At 34.0% G+C, this 18,686-nt stretch overlaps 2 protein-coding genes and 1 pseudogene across 2 annotated transcripts; 1 reads left to right on the top strand and 2 right to left on the bottom strand.

Moving 5' to 3' along the window:
* Positions 1-1,318: 1,318 nt before the first annotated feature.
* LOC112023461 (class V chitinase-like) lies at positions 1,319-2,589 on the bottom strand (annotated as a pseudogene).
* Positions 2,590-5,665: 3,076 nt separating this feature from the next.
* On the bottom strand, positions 5,666-7,599 carry LOC112023454 (class V chitinase). The gene is made up of 2 exons (XM_024056060.2): positions 6,450-7,599; positions 5,666-5,843 (listed from the first exon to the last, which is right to left on the bottom strand). Exons 1-2 carry the CDS (start codon positions 7,537-7,539, stop codon positions 5,821-5,823), a joined length of 1,113 nt encoding a protein of 370 aa, XP_023911828.1. The 5' UTR covers positions 7,540-7,599; the 3' UTR covers positions 5,666-5,820.
* A 9,972-nt stretch (positions 7,600-17,571) lies between these two features.
* Positions 17,572-18,486, top strand: LOC136064779 (uncharacterized). The gene has a single exon (XM_065766961.1). The coding sequence runs from the start codon at positions 17,572-17,574 to the stop codon at positions 18,484-18,486; it is 915 nt and encodes a 304-aa protein (XP_065623033.1).
* The last annotated feature ends 200 nt before the right edge of the window (positions 18,487-18,686 follow it).

Here is an 18,686-nt window from a genome sequence, read left to right as displayed (position 1 = left end):
CTACATAAATGCAGCCAGAAAAGTAGCTGCAGTGCATTTAATGCGGTAGTAGCAGCTTTTCCTTAGATATTTTCGAATTCTCTTCCTTCTCATATGTTCATGAGGCACATCCCTATCACTGGAGCTTCTTGGAAGGTCACCTTGATTGCTGGAATACATATTTCGAGTTGTATTTATCATATCCGAAGAAGAGTTCCTCCTCGGACCACCTTCCACTCATTCCTTATTTATGAGACTTTAAACTGGACTCCCTCATAACTATTTGTTCCTTCTTGGACCTATCAACGTCCTCGGACAAAACTCAAGGCCCAATATATGATTTTGGATCCTTATCCCTACAATACGTATATTAATTAATTATTAAATATGATTTTTTATTTTCATTAAAGTTAAATATTTTTATATTATTTTTTATATATTACAAAAATAAAAAACCCTTTTTTTTATTTATAATGTCCTTGGATAGCACAAACATAGAGGGGTGCGAAATTTTATGAGCAATGCTATGGACACAAAAAAAAAAATTCATAATTTTTGTCACAGTTTGTTATATAGCAAGTTATGAGTGGTGAAGGTGTAAACCCACCATTTAACATTCACTGTTCATAGCTTACTATGTACAAGTTGTGGCAATAATTATAGAATTTTTTGTGTCCTAGTATTTTTCAAATTTTAATGTTGTACTAGCTGGCAGCTGGTATAGTACGATTTTTACTTCGTTGGCTCGAAGGTAGAATGAAAATTAGGTTTTAATGTTGTTGTTTTTTAATTTTTTTTTTTAGCAAAATGATTGCCTTTTGTTAGAAATATGAGTAATTAAAATATTTTTAAAATGGTAAATTCTTATTGATTTTTATTTGAATTTACTATTAACATCATTTTTTTACTTATTAATAATCATTCAGTACATCAATAGTTTATAAAATAGATTGTAATTTTTGCATTCTTCTAAAAATATTCGTGCTTTTTTCAGGTTGGGCCTTATTAGGGTTGTGTCCCACCCGCATCCGACAATTTTTCAAAAAAATAAAAATTGATTGAGACGCAGTTGGCGTGTCCCACAAGTAACCAACTATCCATGTCTAATACATTCAAGATAGAGGATATGGACATGGTAACCTAAATGCAGTTTCTAACTTGTAATTCAACTGGTTAATACTTATTAATATTTCTAACAAATAAATTTAGGATATCTACTGTTTATTTGATAAATATTATTTTTGCCAACTTATTTTACTATTCAGCTTATTTTTGCTACTATTCATTGGTTCTGCTACATTTTTTGATACTATCCATGAGTCTCACTGTACTATTTTAGCTAACTTTTATCTTTATCTACAGTATTTTCAACAAAAAAATTTCAGTTTCAGCAAAAAAATTTCAATTTCAGTAAAATAAATTGATCCCAAACAAATCCTAGTGTTCAAATCTTCCAATATCCAACTACATCATAATAATAATAACAATAATAAATAAATAAATAATTAGACTCATACGTACCTGTATTAGAAAGAACAGAATTTGGGTCCTGAGCAAGCTGCCATGCAAAGAAGCCAAGCAATCCCTTTCCCTTAGCATTTGTAACCTTGGTAGAGAGATACTTTGCGTATCATCGTAACCAATCCATGTCGTCCCGGAATAGCAATAGTTTGTAACAATTGTGGAACTGAACACTGTTGTGGCACTTGTTTGGGCTATGAAATCCTTGATTTTGCTATAAGCTATTGCCCCATCTGAGGTTATAGCAGTTACATTTGCCGGTGCAAATAATCCATGGTTATTTGCATTTACTAAACGCCATGCGAAGCCAAAAAATGGAACTCCGAGTACCACTTTTTTGGGTGACACAGCCTGAATCCAAGCTTTGATGCCAGTATCCACGCTAATTTGGCTTGCTGCAATATTGTACAACGCAGCAGGAGGTCCAGCCTCCTTTGGTGACCAACTTGGTCCATAAAATTCATAGGCCATGACGTTGATCCAGTCCAAGCTTTTTGAAATAGCCTGAAAAGGATAATTGAAGCCTCCGTAATAGCTTGAAGTGCGAAACACCGCAGCAGATAGAAGCAACGCTGCCTTGCCAGAGTTCTTGGCCTCGTTTGACACTGCAGCTCTCCCCTCGTTTATGAGTAAGCCAAAGTTGGTCATTTGAGAGGCTGATGATGGGTACTCCCAATCAAGGTCAAGGCCGAGAAAGTTGTTAGACCTGGCTAAATTTATGGAGGAATCAATGAATGATTTACGGGTACTGGCTTGGCTAGCCATTGAAGCAATGGCTGAGGCATTAGCATTTCCTCCACCGATGGATAAGAGGGTTTTAACTAAAGGGTTTTTTTGTTGCACGGTCCGGGTAAAGGTTGAGAACAAGGCTGAGTTTGAGGAAGAAATGGTGACTTGGTATGTTGTTGGGTTGAGATCAGCAAAGGCACAAAATAGATGGGTGAAGAGGCTGGAATCTATGCTCGGCGCCGGGAATCCACTGCCGGAAAACCAATATGCAGATTTCACGACAGTTTGTCCGGCAGAGAAGTGTAGTTGAAGAAGGAAAAGGATAGTAGAAAAAATATAGCAAAGGGTTTTGGAAGCCATTGAATTGGGAAGGAGCTAGTAGTATAGTATAATCTTGTTTGGTAGCTTGGAGATATATATATCATTTGTTATGTGATTGCTTCATGGATGATATGTTTTATGAATGCAAATTAGGTATAATATTGTTCCTTTGAACTTTCAACGAAGACTCAATGACGTTTTCAATGTAGACTTTATTGCAGAGGTCCATAAATGAAAGGTTATTGCTAATTAAAGCTATTTGCTGATGCTGTGCTGTGTCGGTGAGGTTTTGAAATATGATCTCATAAATTACGGAAGCGGTAGTCTACAACTCGGTTTTAGTCTAAAATGTCAGCTATTCAAATTCTCCAAAGGAAAGAAGATGGACAAAATAGTATGAGCTGTTGAAATAGCTTAAAGCCATAATATTGTTAGTTGCGAATAGGTCTTCCAAGAAAAAATAGAAAAAGAAAAGAAAAGAAGAACTTCAGTTTCAGGGGTAAAACACCAAGGTTGAGATCATGATTATTTGCAATATAGTGAGAAAGAATGTACAGAATTTAGATAACTAGTCTCTCCTATTATGAAACTTGGCTCTATTTGTGTATTGATTGCTATGTTTTTTTCATTTCTTTTGTTTGACTTGGAGCTAGCCAGGACTTGATCTTAAGACAATTTTTCTTCATAATGAGCTTGAGAAAAAAAAATTATATACACTAATATAAGGATTTTGTGATTCAAGGAAAAACAGAGGCCATGTTGGTTTATTGAAAAAATATATGGCGAAAACACAATTTTGATTCTTACATTTTGATGTTATAGTAAATTTAATCCCTACATTTTGGTAGCAGTTAATTTGGTTCATACTATTTTCAACTTGCAATCAATTTGCTCCCTACCATTAACTCACTAACGGAAAATGCTTACATAACAAACGGTGTGCACAGTTAGCATATGTGCTGCTGACATGGAAGATAAAATAATAAAAATATCGTATAATAAATATTTTAATATGTTACCTCTATATTTTTCTAATTTTAATAAGCCATCATAATTTTAATAATAGAGATATATCATAGGCCAATTTCCAGAGATCCTTTAGCAATGCACAACATCAGCTTGCTTGTCTCGTCAACCTCAAATCTCTTTGGCTATTCAAATGCAGTCGTTTGAAAAATGTCTTTTCATTGTCCATAGCGAGAAGTTTGGTTCAACTCCAACAATTAGAAATTGGATACAGTGTTGTGTTGACATGGAAGAAATTTTCCCAAAGGAGGAGGAGATGAGCATGCATTTGACACTAGCTAAAGCTCCACAAGTGCTCCAACCTAAAACGATTCGATCAATATTATCGCCTCGCGCGCCACCGTCGTTGTTCCTGCCTTGCGCCATCTCCAGCCATTGAACCTCAACACCGAACGAATATCTCATCGCAGAGCAAGTTGTTTCCTTTGTAATGGATTTTCTTTTGGTTGCTTGGGTTTGGAATATGGGGTTTTGAGGTTGACTTTAGAATCGTGGGTTTGGTGCTTTGATTTGGGTTTTTGAGGTTTAAGTTGAAATTTGGCCACCAAATTATTTGGGTTTTGTATAAACAAATTTGGTTGGATTTGTCCCAATCAAAGCCCCTAGATTCTACTCAACACAAAGACACCAACTTGAAATGAGAGGGTCTTCTTCATTTGGGTTTTTTTTTTTTTTCCCTTTATTTTTTGGTTTTTGTTTGGTTTATGAGAAAGTTTGCTGGGGAATTTGTTGAATTTTTTGTGCTCTAAAATTTCAATTTCCTATTGGTTATTTCTAATCCACATGTTTCTCAATTGTATAGAGGTGAGATGTTGTGGAATGTATTTATGAATTCAAGGATTTAAGATAGAAAAATCAAGGTGATTTTGTGTTTGGTTGCCATGAAAATCAAAGAAAATCTGGGATTTCTAATTTTGTTTTCCATCTTTAAAATTTGCGATTTTTTTTTCAAAATAAATGCTTCCGTGACATTTTAATATATTTATTAAACAATATTTTTTATTATTTTATTTTCCACATCAACATCACATATGCCAACTGTGTACATCATTTGTCACGTAAACATTTTCTGTTAGTGAGTTAACGGTAGAAACCAAATCGACTGCAAGTTAAAAATAGTAAGGACCAAATTAATTGCTATCAAAATGTAAAGACCAAATCAGCTGTGACCCCAAAATTTAGGGACCAAAATAATGTTTTCGCCAAAATATTTTTATATGAATTTATTGGGGGACCACAATTTGACTTTTTACAACCACTCTAAAAATAGACCCACACGGCCACAAGACACAATGTCAAATGTCATAAAAGATTTAAGTATGTCTTCTTCATCACTAATTGATTTCAAGATAAAATGACACAACTCACTATCCGACAGAATTAGAGTATTTGCCATAATGATGATATAAGCAGTTTAACACTTTCATAATCTAGCTACATGGTTACTCGAGAAGTGATTGTAATATTGTGTATCACTTGAGTCTCTTTTATGGTTTTCTTTTGTCTCATTGGCGTATGTTGATGGATCAATGTAGCGAAAATCTAGTTAAAATAAACAAGTTGAAGACTAACCTTAGTGTTCAGTTTGAGACAAAAAATTTATATATTGTAGCTAAGAAAATCTTCGGCAGAGAAATTCAAAGGAACTGTCAATTAGTATTTGCACAACTAACAGTTTTTTTCTAAACAATATATCTGTCCACCAGTGTGTGTTTTATATTTATTTTGTCCCGCAATCATAAAAGTTTTTTTTTTCCTTAAAAAATATATTTTGTGCATAGAGTCAAAAAGAGAGAGATACAATTTAATCACAGTAATATTCAGATTGTTGTGATTCTTCTGATTGTTGTAATCATTAGATCTTAAGAGACAAACATCTAAGTGTCTTAAAACACCAATTGTAAAGGGTGGAATATGTCTTAAGGAAATTGTCTCAAACACAAGTCTTGATGAGAATTATTGTTCATTTCTATGCGCATTCAATTGGTGAGTTTTAAACTAATTAATTTTTAAAGATCTCTATTTGTTGTATTTGCATACAAATATATTATTATTTTTATTAATAGCATTAGTTTGTGTTCTTGATACATAATCACAAAATAAATAAATTTTCATAATATATATAAACACCATAAACATCATCGGTAAAATCACTCATTAGCCTTAGTGGACATAACATGCTAACATGACAGACTATTGGCCTTATTGTGAATAATATAGCCTTTTACATCAGATCCTTAAATTCTAAGCTCCCCATGCACTCGAAGCTGCGACAAGAGTAAGAATTACACGTTAGAAGTGAGAACATTAAAGGATAAAAATTAAAATGCCAAATAAGAATTAATAGTAATAATCAAAGACGCCATGTACGTGAATTTTGTACAGACACCTAAAATTTCAGAGTTCGAACAACTCCATGTCATTTATCTTTGGCTAGAACTCTACTAAATTCTTCAACTTTCTCACACCCTTGTGTAATTAAAACCCAGAATCATGTAAAACAATACAAAAACCTGTTTTGCACAATTTATCATTGAAAACGTGATTTAAAGTCACGTTTTTATGTTATTAAAATATGTGTATATAACAAACATGGCTCGCAAACCAAATATTTCTTAAAAGGTATTACTTAATGTATTACGGTATTAGTATTTTTTTTTTTTAATTGATTGAAACATTAAAGCGCAATACATTGCAAGTTGCAACCAATATGGATATAGCTACCATAAGGCCGTTAGATTTAGGGGAAACATTATACATGCACCTCAGAAATCAGCCAGATTTTTATATGCTCGGGTCTTGATGACGAAATTTAAATGCACGAGTTGAAGTATATAGGATATATAAACGATTAAACTGATCATACGAATTACCTGTTTGAGAAAGAACAAAATCTTTGTCCTGACCAACCTGCCACGCAAAATAGCCAAGCAGTCCCTTTCCCTTAGCATATGTAACCTTGGTAGAAATACTCTCTGTATCATCGTAACCAATCCATGTCGTCCCAGAATAGCAATAGTTTGTAACAAACGTGGAATTATACACTGTTGTTGTGGCACTATTCTGGGCTATGAAATCCTTGATTTCGCTATAAGATATCGCATCTGATAAAGCAGCTCCATTAGCAGGTGCAAATATTCCATTGTCATTAGCATTCACTAGTCTCCATGCGTAGCCATAAAATGGAACACCGAGTACCAATTTTTTGGCAGACACACCTGCCTGAATCCAAGCTGCGATACCGCTATCCCCACTAACTTGGCTTGTTGGATTGTACAAGGCCGCAGGAGCACCAGTCAGATTTGGTGCTGTTGACCAACTGAATGGTGAGGTAAAGTCATAGGCCATAACATTGACCCAGTCCAAGCTGTTTGATATAGCCTGAATTGGATAACTCAAGCCGTAATAGTTTGAAGAGTAAAAGAAAGCTGCAACTAGGATCAATGGCGTATTGCCTGAGCTTGTGGCCTCATTAGCCACTGCAGCTCTCCACTCGTTGAGAAGTAAACCAAGGTTGGTAAATTCAGTAGCTGTGGAGGGGTACTCCCAGTCAAGGTCAAGGCCATGAAAGTTGTTAGCCCTTGCTAGTTGTATGGAGGAATCTATGAATGATTTGCGGGTACTAGCTTGGCTAGCCATTGAAGCAAAAGTTGGGGCTACAGCATCTCCTCCACCGATGGATAAGAGGGTTTTAACTGAAGGGTTTTTTTGTTGCACAGTCTGAGTGAAGGTTGAGAACTGAGCTGAGTTTGAGGCGGAAATAGTGACTTGGTATGTGGTTTTGTCGAGATCGGCAAAGGCACAAAATAGATGGGTGAAGAATGTGGAATCTATGCCGGAAACAGACAATCCTGTGCCGGGAAACCAGTATGCAGCTTTCACTTCAGTTTGTCCCGCAGAGAATTGTAGTTGGAGAAGGAAAAGTAGAGTAGAAAAAATATAGGGAAGGGTTTTGGAAGCCATAGAATCGGGAAGGATAGTAGTATGGTATAATCTTGCTTGGTAGCTTGGAGATATATATATATATATATATACATTTGTTATATGATTGCTTTAATGGATGATATGTTTTATGGGTGCAAATTACGTATAATATTGTCCCTTTGAACTTTCAATGAAGACTCAATGAATTTTCAATGAAGAATTTCTGTGGAGTTGATTGGTATACGGATTTGAGGTCCACAAAATCAAAGGTTATATTTTAAGGCTATTTGCTGATGCTGTGTCGGTGTGGTCTAGAAATATGGTTTCATAAGTTACGGAAGTGGTAGCCTACAACTCGGTTTTGGTCTAAAATGCCAGCTATTCAAATTATCCAAAGGAAAGAAGATGTCGTTGCCTAATCCCCTCAATGTCTAATCCCTTCAGTGTGTGCGTGTGAATTTCAATGTGTGCGTGTGAATTAAAATTAATGTCTACCAAGCAATAGTAATATTATAAAATTAAAAAATTTCAACAAGCACCATATAAACACAACCCCACAAAAACACCAAATTTTATGTGAAAAACCCTTCAACATAGAGAAAAAAACCACGGGACAGCTCCAAAAAATATCCACTATGAAATAGAGATTAAAACTATCAAGTTTATACTAAACTTGAGTCCACAATAAATTGGATATACAACAAATAAATTTCAAGGAGTAAATACAATTTCACCACAAAACCAGTAGTAAAATCTTCCTCTGAATACTCCAACTCTTCATGGTTGTAACCCTCAAAAACTTCATGAGAACTCCACCAATTTATCTTCCTTGTGTGTAACTTGAACAAAGAAAAATATCTCAATTTTCTTTTTCACTCTCTCACACACTTTCTATGTTTCTCTCTATCTTTTCGAACTGAACCTCTCAAGTTAAGGGTGTGTTTGGATTTTTGATTTCCATAACTCAATTCTTAGTTTCCATAACTCATAACTCAAAGATGGTGGGACCCATAGCAAAAAGCTTGTTTGGCAAACGATAATTCTGTTTCCATAACTCTGTTTCCATCACTGAATTCTCTGATTTTTGAGTTATGAGTTATGAAAACTGAGAACACATTTTAGCTGTTTTCAGTTTCCATAACTCATAACTTAATGGCAATATTGTAATTACACACACATAGGAGACCCACAATCAATGCTCAGCCGCACCTTTTGACCACTTTTGACTTTTTTTTTTTTCCTTTCTTCTCTTGGTTGGTTGTGCGGTTCTTTTTTTTTCTTTTTTTCTTTTTTCCTTCTTCTCCTGGGTTGGCTGTTCGGTCTGTTCTGGGTTTCTTTTTCTTTTTTTTCTTTTCATCTTCTTCTTCTTCTTCTTCTTCTTCTCCTAGGTTGGTTGTTCGGTCTGTTATGGGTTTCTTTTTTTTCTTTTTTTCTTTTTTTTTTTTCACTGGGTTCAGTGAGTTTGGGTACTAAAAAAAAAATGACAACGAGTGACAGGTATGAGACCCACAAATAGTGTGAAAAATATTGAGTGATGGAAAGTGAGTGATGGTGCCAAACAAACATGGTATTTTAAGTGATGAGTGATGAGTAATAAGTAATGAGTGATGAATGACGAAAATTGAGTGATGAAAAAAAATAATCCAAACACCCCCTAAAGCTCTCTCTTCTGTGTTTTGCTTTCTCTGAAACTCACACCAAAATGGCCAAATGGCTCTCTATTTAGCTTCAGCTTTTCACTCAAGGCCGTATGGCCATAGTTTTCTTTCTTTTCTCTTTTTTTTTTTAGTTTCAGCGTGTCCCACACGCCTAAGTCACTGCCCAATGAATGGCATGCTGACTTTGGAAGCTTGAGGAAGCAAGCTCATTTAATAAGTTTTGACCCAAGCATTTGGGCTGGAATCCAAGGGTGTTACGTGCAGCCAACAGATAGATCAAGAGTTTGGCCACATGGTATTGTTGGTTGCAAATACGTCTTCAAGATTATGAGCCCATAACATTGAAGGCATATGATTATTTGCAATATAGTGAGAAAGAATGTACAGAATGTAGATAAGTGTTCTCTCCTATTACGAAAACATGACTCTATTAATTCGTATATGTGTTGATTGCTATGTTTTTTTTGTTTGACTTATAGCTAGAACTTGATCTTAATTAACACAATTATTGTGGTTCAAGGAAAAAAAAAAGACCATGTTTGTTGATTAAAGAAATCTTGAAATGGATTAATTGAAGTAAAGGCCATGATGGCTGGTGATGTAGGCTGCGTTTGGATAGCTTATTTTTTGCCAACTTATTTTACTATTTAATTTATTTTTACTACTATTTATTAGCTCTATTGCACTTTTTGGTACTATTCATGAGTCTCACTGTACTATTTCAAATAACTTTTACCTTTATCTACAATACTTTCAACAAAACATTTTCAGTTGCTTTCATAATTTTGCATGGTTACTTGAAAAGTGATTATTATGTTGTGTATCACTTGAGGCTCTTGTATGGTTCTCTTTTGTCTCATTGTTTTATGTTGATTGATCAATGTAGCTAAAAACCTAATGGCGGAAATACTATTTTCGTCCCTACATTTTCACCCGATTTTCACTTTGGCCCCTATCTTTTTTTTTTACCGCTTTTAATCCCTATTCTAGAAAACACATCTCGTTTTAGTCCTTTCCTTCAGTGCCCTAATGGCCCTATCCTACGTGGCAAACGAAACTATTAAAATAATAATAAAAAATTTTATTTTGGCATTAAAAAATGCCACGTCAGCATTTAAATTAAAAAAAATTAATTTATTAATTTTAACTATATAAAAAAAATTAAAAACAGAATTAAAAATAAAAAATTACATGAATTGAGATTTAAATATGTCTTAAACAAGAACAACAAGAACACAAATCCAAATCTAAGAACACAAACTCAAAAATTAAAATCCAAAAATCGAAGAACACAAACACATAAATTAAAATCCAAGAACACAAACACATAAATTAAAATCCAAAAATCGAAGAACATAAACACATAAAATCGAAGAACACAAACACAAACACATAAATTAAAATCCAAGAGTACAAACACATAAATTAAAATCTAAACACACAAACACCCAAACACACAAACCCTCATTCCTATGATTCGAATCCCAGAAATCGAAGCTCCCATCTTCATCACCGTCCAATCATCCACCTCCACCGCCGCCACAAATCTTACCGCCGCAGACCCGAACCCACCCGCCACCAACAAGCTCAGCATCCCACTCCCACTCTTCATCCCAACCTCGCACCTCTCCCCCAAAAACGACACAGTTTTACTACCAAACCCCACCGTCTTCATCACTTCGTCCACCTCCTCCTCCACCGAGATTCCTCTCAGAGTTCTCGAAAACAGTTTCTTCTTCAAAACCAAGAGCTCGCGGAGGTCGGTTTCAAAGAGCGTACGTGTCATCGTCTTAGTGGTTGGATCGCTGATCACCATAGGAGAAGATCCGACTGTTAAGGAAAGTGAGCATCGTCATTGAACAATCCAAAAATACAACACAACAAATCCAGATCGGCACGGCGACGGTGAGTTCTCTTTCTCTCACTCTTTCGTGGGTTTCATGGGTTAATTTTTGTTGGGTTGTGGTTCCAATTTGGCTTAAGGTTCCGATCTGGGTTTGGTTTGTGGTAGATTCGATTTCTGGGATTTATATCATGGGAATGAGGGTTTGTGTGTTTGTGTTCTTGGATTTTAATTTATGTGTTTGTGTTTGTGTTCTTCGATTTTTGGATTTTAATTTGTGTTTGTGTTTGTGTTCTTCGATTTTTGGATTTTAATTTATGTGTTTGTGTTCTTGGATTTTAATTTATGTGTTTGTGTTTGTGTCCTTCGATTTTTGGATTTTAATTTTTGGGTCTGTGTTCTTAGATCTGAGTTTGTGTTCTTGTTGCTCTTGTTTAAGACATATTTAGATCTCAATTCATGTAATTTTTTATTTTTTATTTTGTTTTTAATTTTTTTTATTTATTTAAAATTAATAAATTAATTTTTTTAATTTAAATGCTGACGTGGCTTTTTTTAATGCTAAAATAAAATTTTTTATTATTATTTTAATAGTTTTGTTTGTCACGTAGGATAGGGCCGTTAGGGCACTAATGGAAATGACTAAAACGAGATGCGTTTTCTAGAATAGGAACTAAAAGCGGTGAAAAAAAAAATATGGACCAAAGTGGGAATCGGATGAAAATGTAGGGACGAAAATAGTATTTCTGCCAAACCTAATTAAATTAAATAGGTTGAAGTCTCAGCTTAATTAGTCTTCAGTTTGAAATGAATAAGTTATATATTGTAGCTAAGAAAATGTTGGGCATGGAAATTCATGAGGAACTGACAAAAGGGCAAGTTGTGTCTTTTTATTTTTTTTTCTTTTACTAATTTTACTTTGAAAATTGCCTGAATGCTTTGGTGCGGAAGGATCAAAACCAGTGAGTACCCCCATTAGTGACACATCTCAAGCTTTTAACGGTTTGTCATCACAATCTGCATAGGAGGAGCACATGCTTGCGTTCCTTAAACTAGTGCAATAGTAGTATGATGTATCTAGTTGTATATACTATAATGTGTTTTTTAATTAGAATTGTTATTGCATGCTATTCTACTTTCTTTCTTTCTTTTCGAAAGAAAAAAAGTGGCAGTATTTTAGTAGAAGGTGGAGTAGGCATAATATTTTATACCAAATTCTTATAAAATTTAATCACACAAAAATATGTGTATAATGAGATGAAAAAAATATTCGTACAGGTGATTTGGTTGGGTCAATATATTGCAAACTATTAAACTCATAAATTAGCCCTGCCCAACTTAAGGGTGTGCAAAAAACCCACCGACCTACAAACCCGACCCGACCCGACCCACCCATATTTAATATATATTTAAAATATATTATATATTTAATAAAATTTTTATTTTAAAACTAGTGTACTAGCTTGGCTAGCCATTGAAGCAAAATTTGGGGCTAAAGCATCTCCTCCACCTCCACCAGTGGCGGCGCCACATACAGGCCAGGGTGTTCCCAGGAACAACCTGGCCTGACAAAAATTTTAAAAAAAAAATTTATATTTAATCCATATTAGGAATACCCTCAATCACAAAATTAGGAACACCCTCAAATTAAAAAAAAAATATATATATATATATATATATATGTTCTACTTTCAAGCCTAAAAAAAACCCAAAAAAAAATTGAACTNAAAACCTAATGGCGGAAATACTATTTTCGTCCCTACATTTTCACCCGATTTTCACTTTGGCCCCTATCTTTTTTTTTTACCGCTTTTAATCCCTATTCTAGAAAACACATCTCGTTTTAGTCCTTTCCTTCAGTGCCCTAATGGCCCTATCCTACGTGGCAAACGAAACTATTAAAATAATAATAAAAAATTTTATTTTGGCATTAAAAAATGCCACGTCAGCATTTAAATTAAAAAAAATTAATTTATTAATTTTAACTATATAAAAAAAATTAAAAACAGAATTAAAAATAAAAAATTACATGAATTGAGATTTAAATATGTCTTAAACAAGAACAACAAGAACACAAATCCAAATCTAAGAACACAAACTCAAAAATTAAAATCCAAAAATCGAAGAACACAAACACATAAATTAAAATCCAAGAACACAAACACATAAATTAAAATCCAAAAATCGAAGAACATAAACACATAAAATCGAAGAACACAAACACAAACACATAAATTAAAATCCAAGAGTACAAACACATAAATTAAAATCTAAACACACAAACACCCAAACACACAAACCCTCATTCCTATGATTCGAATCCCAGAAATCGAAGCTCCCATCTTCATCACCGTCCAATCATCCACCTCCACCGCCGCCACAAATCTTACCGCCGCAGACCCGAACCCACCCGCCACCAACAAGCTCAGCATCCCACTCCCACTCTTCATCCCAACCTCGCACCTCTCCCCCAAAAACGACACAGTTTTACTACCAAACCCCACCGTCTTCATCACTTCGTCCACCTCCTCCTCCACCGAGATTCCTCTCAGAGTTCTCGAAAACAGTTTCTTCTTCAAAACCAAGAGCTCGCGGAGGTCGGTTTCAAAGAGCGTACGTGTCATCGTCTTAGTGGTTGGATCGCTGATCACCATAGGAGAAGATCCGACTGTTAAGGAAAGTGAGCATCGTCATTGAACAATCCAAAAATACAACACAACAAATCCAGATCGGCACGGCGACGGTGAGTTCTCTTTCTCTCACTCTTTCGTGGGTTTCATGGGTTAATTTTTGTTGGGTTGTGGTTCCAATTTGGCTTAAGGTTCCGATCTGGGTTTGGTTTGTGGTAGATTCGATTTCTGGGATTTATATCATGGGAATGAGGGTTTGTGTGTTTGTGTTCTTGGATTTTAATTTATGTGTTTGTGTTTGTGTTCTTCGATTTTTGGATTTTAATTTGTGTTTGTGTTTGTGTTCTTCGATTTTTGGATTTTAATTTATGTGTTTGTGTTCTTGGATTTTAATTTATGTGTTTGTGTTTGTGTCCTTCGATTTTTGGATTTTAATTTTTGGGTCTGTGTTCTTAGATCTGAGTTTGTGTTCTTGTTGCTCTTGTTTAAGACATATTTAGATCTCAATTCATGTAATTTTTTATTTTTTATTTTGTTTTTAATTTTTTTTATTTATTTAAAATTAATAAATTAATTTTTTTAATTTAAATGCTGACGTGGCTTTTTTTAATGCTAAAATAAAATTTTTTATTATTATTTTAATAGTTTTGTTTGTCACGTAGGATAGGGCCGTTAGGGCACTAATGGAAATGACTAAAACGAGATGCGTTTTCTAGAATAGGAACTAAAAGCGGTGAAAAAAAAAATATGGACCAAAGTGGGAATCGGATGAAAATGTAGGGACGAAAATAGTATTTCTGCCAAACCTAATTAAATTAAATAGGTTGAAGTCTCAGCTTAATTAGTCTTCAGTTTGAAATGAATAAGTTATATATTGTAGCTAAGAAAATGTTGGGCATGGAAATTCATGAGGAACTGACAAAAGGGCAAGTTGTGTCTTTTTATTTTTTTTTCTTTTACTAATTTTACTTTGAAAATTGCCTGAATGCTTTGGTGCGGAAGGATCAAAACCAGTGAGTACCCCCATTAGTGACACATCTCAAGCTTTTAACGGTTTGTCATCACAATCTGCATAGGAGGAGCACATGCTTGCGTTCCTTAAACTAGTGCAATAGTAGTATGATGTATCTAGTTGTATATACTATAATGTGTTTTTTAATTAGAATTGTTATTGCATGCTATTCTACTTTCTTTCTTTCTTTTCGAAAGAAAAAAAGTGGCAGTATTTTAGTAGAAGGTGGAGTAGGCATAATATTTTATACCAAATTCTTATAAAATTTAATCACACAAAAATATGTGTATAATGAGATGAAAAAAATATTCGTACAGGTGATTTGGTTGGGTCAATATATTGCAAACTATTAAACTCATAAATTAGCCCTGCCCAACTTAAGGGTGTGCAAAAAACCCACCGACCTACAAACCCGACCCGACCCGACCCACCCATATTTAATATATATTTAAAATATATTATATATTTAATAAAATTTTTATTTTAAAACTAGTTGTAGGGCACTTATATATATATATATATATATTTAAATCTATATTATATATTTAATAATTTTAAAAAAAAAAACAGCTGGAGAGTAGCACTTCCTCAGTTCCTCCTACTAATACTAATTTAATATATATATATATATATATATATTATATAATTAATAAAATTTTTAAAATAATCAGCTCTTCTTATCCCATAAAAAATCCAATTAGTTCACACAAACCCTAGTAATTTACTATTGTTGTTTAGTCATTAGTGTTGTTTGCCTTTAAGGAATTACATTGATACTAATCTTTAGGTTTTTTTAAATATATTAATATTTATATTTTTTCTACTCAATTTAATAATAATAATAATAAATTTGTCAAATCCATGAGTTCAACCTGACCTAACCCAACCCATGTAGGTTGGGTTGGGTTGGGTTAAATTTTTTTTTATCCACCATAGTGGATTGGGTTAAAAAAATCCTCTCAACTAGATCTATGCACACCCCTAGCCCAACTTTAGATAAACTGACCCACTTAAGTGTAGTTCAAACTTCCAGAAGGCTTATATGAGTTGAGCTTGAGGGGAGAAGTCATTACCATTTTTTTAATGTGTTCGATGCATGCTTGTCCAATATACTTTTCTTTTTTTCATTTTTTTTTTTTTTTTTTGAGAATCAAATAGTTGCAAAATTTTGTTGAATAGATTAGTATCAACTATTACAAATAGGGATGGCAATCGGGTGGGAAAGGTCTAAAGGATGGGGTTTTCACCCCATTCCGCATGGTTTTATTTTATCTCATGCTCGCCCTACCCTCATGACGGAGAAAATTTTCTTGCCCAACCATTAGTTATCACGAGTTCTAACAATCTTCACTCAACATACTCTCGAGTCAAGTGGCAGGGTTACTCTCAACCCAAACTCACTTGACTTGTGATCACACTTGAAAAATCTGAAACAGAAAAAAAAAAAAAAATTTGTAACAGAGCCAAGCCCACTGCCCACGACAAGCCCAACATAATACGGAGGTAGCAAACCCATGGATTCTCACCCAAAAATAAATAAATAAATAAATAAATAAAAATAAAAATAAACCAGTACAAAGCAAATCAAAAATCAAACCACAATCACGTCGTTGGCAAAGAAAACCACACCCCAATGCAGTCTATACAGAGCAAAATCAAACCAAACCCCATTACCCAATACTGCAATATAGAGGTGTTTATCAAAAAAAAAAAAAAAAACCCAATACAGAGCAAACCAAACCCACGATGAGACAGTCACGTCGCTCATCGTCCTCGTCTAGTCGTCGTCGCTCGCTCACCCCTCGTTGTCACTCGTCGCTTTCCCCTCGTTGTAGCTTGTCGCTTGCCCCTCATCGCAGATCATAAATCGCAGCTCGCAAATCGGTCTTGGCTGTTTCGGTGCTCGGCCTCAAGGTATTTCTCTCTCTTTTTCTCTCTGACTCTCTCTCTCTCTCTCTCTCTCTCTCTCTCTCTCTGAGATGAAAAATATGAAATGAAAATAAATGTCTAATGTCTCTCTCTCTCTCTCTTTATTCTAGTCTAAGTTGTCTAACTCAGTATCTCTCTCTCTCTTTTGAACTGTAAGACTTTGATTGGCTGCAGAATCTTTACTCTTTTTTTTTTTTTTTTTGAGAACCAATCTTTATAGCTTTACTCTTTAAATTTATTTTGCTTTTTGCCTGTTTTTTGGCTTTGTCTTATCCGTTGCTCTTAGTCAGTATGTGTTGGTGTTGGTGATATTGATTGTCTTTTAGTGTAAATGTGTAATGTGTATTATGATTGTGAAATTTTCTGATTGGCAAGTTGTGATTAGGGGACGGCTTGTGCTTGTCTGTTGAGTGGGGTGGGGGTAGATGGACTGATGGGCATATGGGGCCGGGTAGTAAATAATAATTAAAGTAGTGTAATATACTACACATTATACTGTTTTAATTATTATGCTACACATAGAATGTATAATGTTTGGCTCTTTTAGTGTAATGTGCACAAAGAACTAAATAATATAACAAATTAAAGCAATATAATTAATGACAAACAAATTAAAGTAATATAGTTTATTGTTACGCTAAACAACAATAATTAAAGCAGTATAATTAACCAATACATTATAAAAGACAAATAAATTAAATTATGTTAGGCTAAATAATAATTAATAATTTTATAATAAATGAAACAATAATATAACAAATTATAATTTATAAAAGACAAACAAATTAATAAAACAATTAAACAACAATAATTAATAATTTTATTAATATTTCAAATAAACTTATAGTTTATTGTTTATTCTTTTACTAGAATTATGGACAAATATTTGATAAAAAAACCATGTACCCAAGATTCAGCTCCTGCGCAAGATTCATCTTCATCTTCTAAGCGAATTCGTGTTGACTTTAACTTAGAGAATCTTCCTTCAGATCCTGGGCTATGAGAAAAATATCATCTTATCATCCTAATCATCATGATGAAATAAGAAGATATTATTTAACAAAAAGCCATTGTCAATCTGTTTTACACAGTGATGATTACCCTATATCATATTTTTCTGGAAAGTCCCGTCAATTTATATCTGAATGGTATACAAATAGATACTGGTTGGAATATAATATAGACAAGGATGCAGTATTTTGTTTTTATTGCTACCTATTTGGGCAAGATGTTGGAAAGCAAGGAGGAGGTTACACTTTTGTAACGAAGGGATTCAAACTTTGGAATCAGAAAGATAAGTTAAATTCCCATGTTGGAGGAGTTAATAGTGCTCATAACCAAGCTATTCAGAAGAGTGTAGATCTATTGAAGGAAAAGCAACACATTCAAAGTGTTTTTGTTAAGCAATCAAATCAAGATAAAATTGAATATCGGATTCAATTAAATGCAATAGTTGATTGCATAAGATTCATTTTATGCCGAGGATTAGCTTTTCGTAGTTACGATGAATCTCAAGGTTCAAGTGATAAAGGAAATTTCCTTGAGCTTGTACAATTTTTGGGGGATCACAATGAATCTATCAATGAAGTATTGCAAAAAGCTCCAAAAAATTGCAAGCTTACCTACCCTGATATTCAAAAAGACATTGTGAATGCAATTGTACGTGAAACATCCAAAGCCATCGTCAAGGATCTTGACAATGGGTTCTTTTCAATATTAGTTGATGAGTCACATAATATCTCAGTGAAAGAACAAATGGCCCTTGTTCTTCGTTATGTGAACAAAGAAGGAATTATTATAGAGCGATTCCTTGTTATTGTACATGTAGCAAGTACTACTACTTTGTCACTCAAACATGCTATTGAATGTTTACTTTGTGAACATAATTTGAGTTTATCAAACTTACGTGGGTGAGGTTATGACGGGGCTAGTAATATGCAAGGTAATATCAATGGTCTCAAAACTTTAATTTTGAAAGAGAACAAGTCAGCATTTTATGTCCATTGTTTTGCTCATCAACTTCAATTGATACTTGTTGTTGTTGCTAAAAATCACATTAACATTGCTGAATTTTTTTATATGGTTAGTAATTTAGAAACTGTTGTTGGAGGCTC

The sequence above is a fragment of the Quercus suber genome, unplaced genomic scaffold (genome assembly GCF_002906115.3).
Source record: "Quercus suber isolate HL8 unplaced genomic scaffold, Cork oak 2.0 scaffold_762, whole genome shotgun sequence".
NCBI classification, from domain to species: domain Eukaryota; kingdom Viridiplantae; phylum Streptophyta; class Magnoliopsida; order Fagales; family Fagaceae; genus Quercus; species Quercus suber.
Note: the sequence above shows the minus strand (reverse complement) of the source record. Positions and strands in the feature narration are given on the sequence as shown.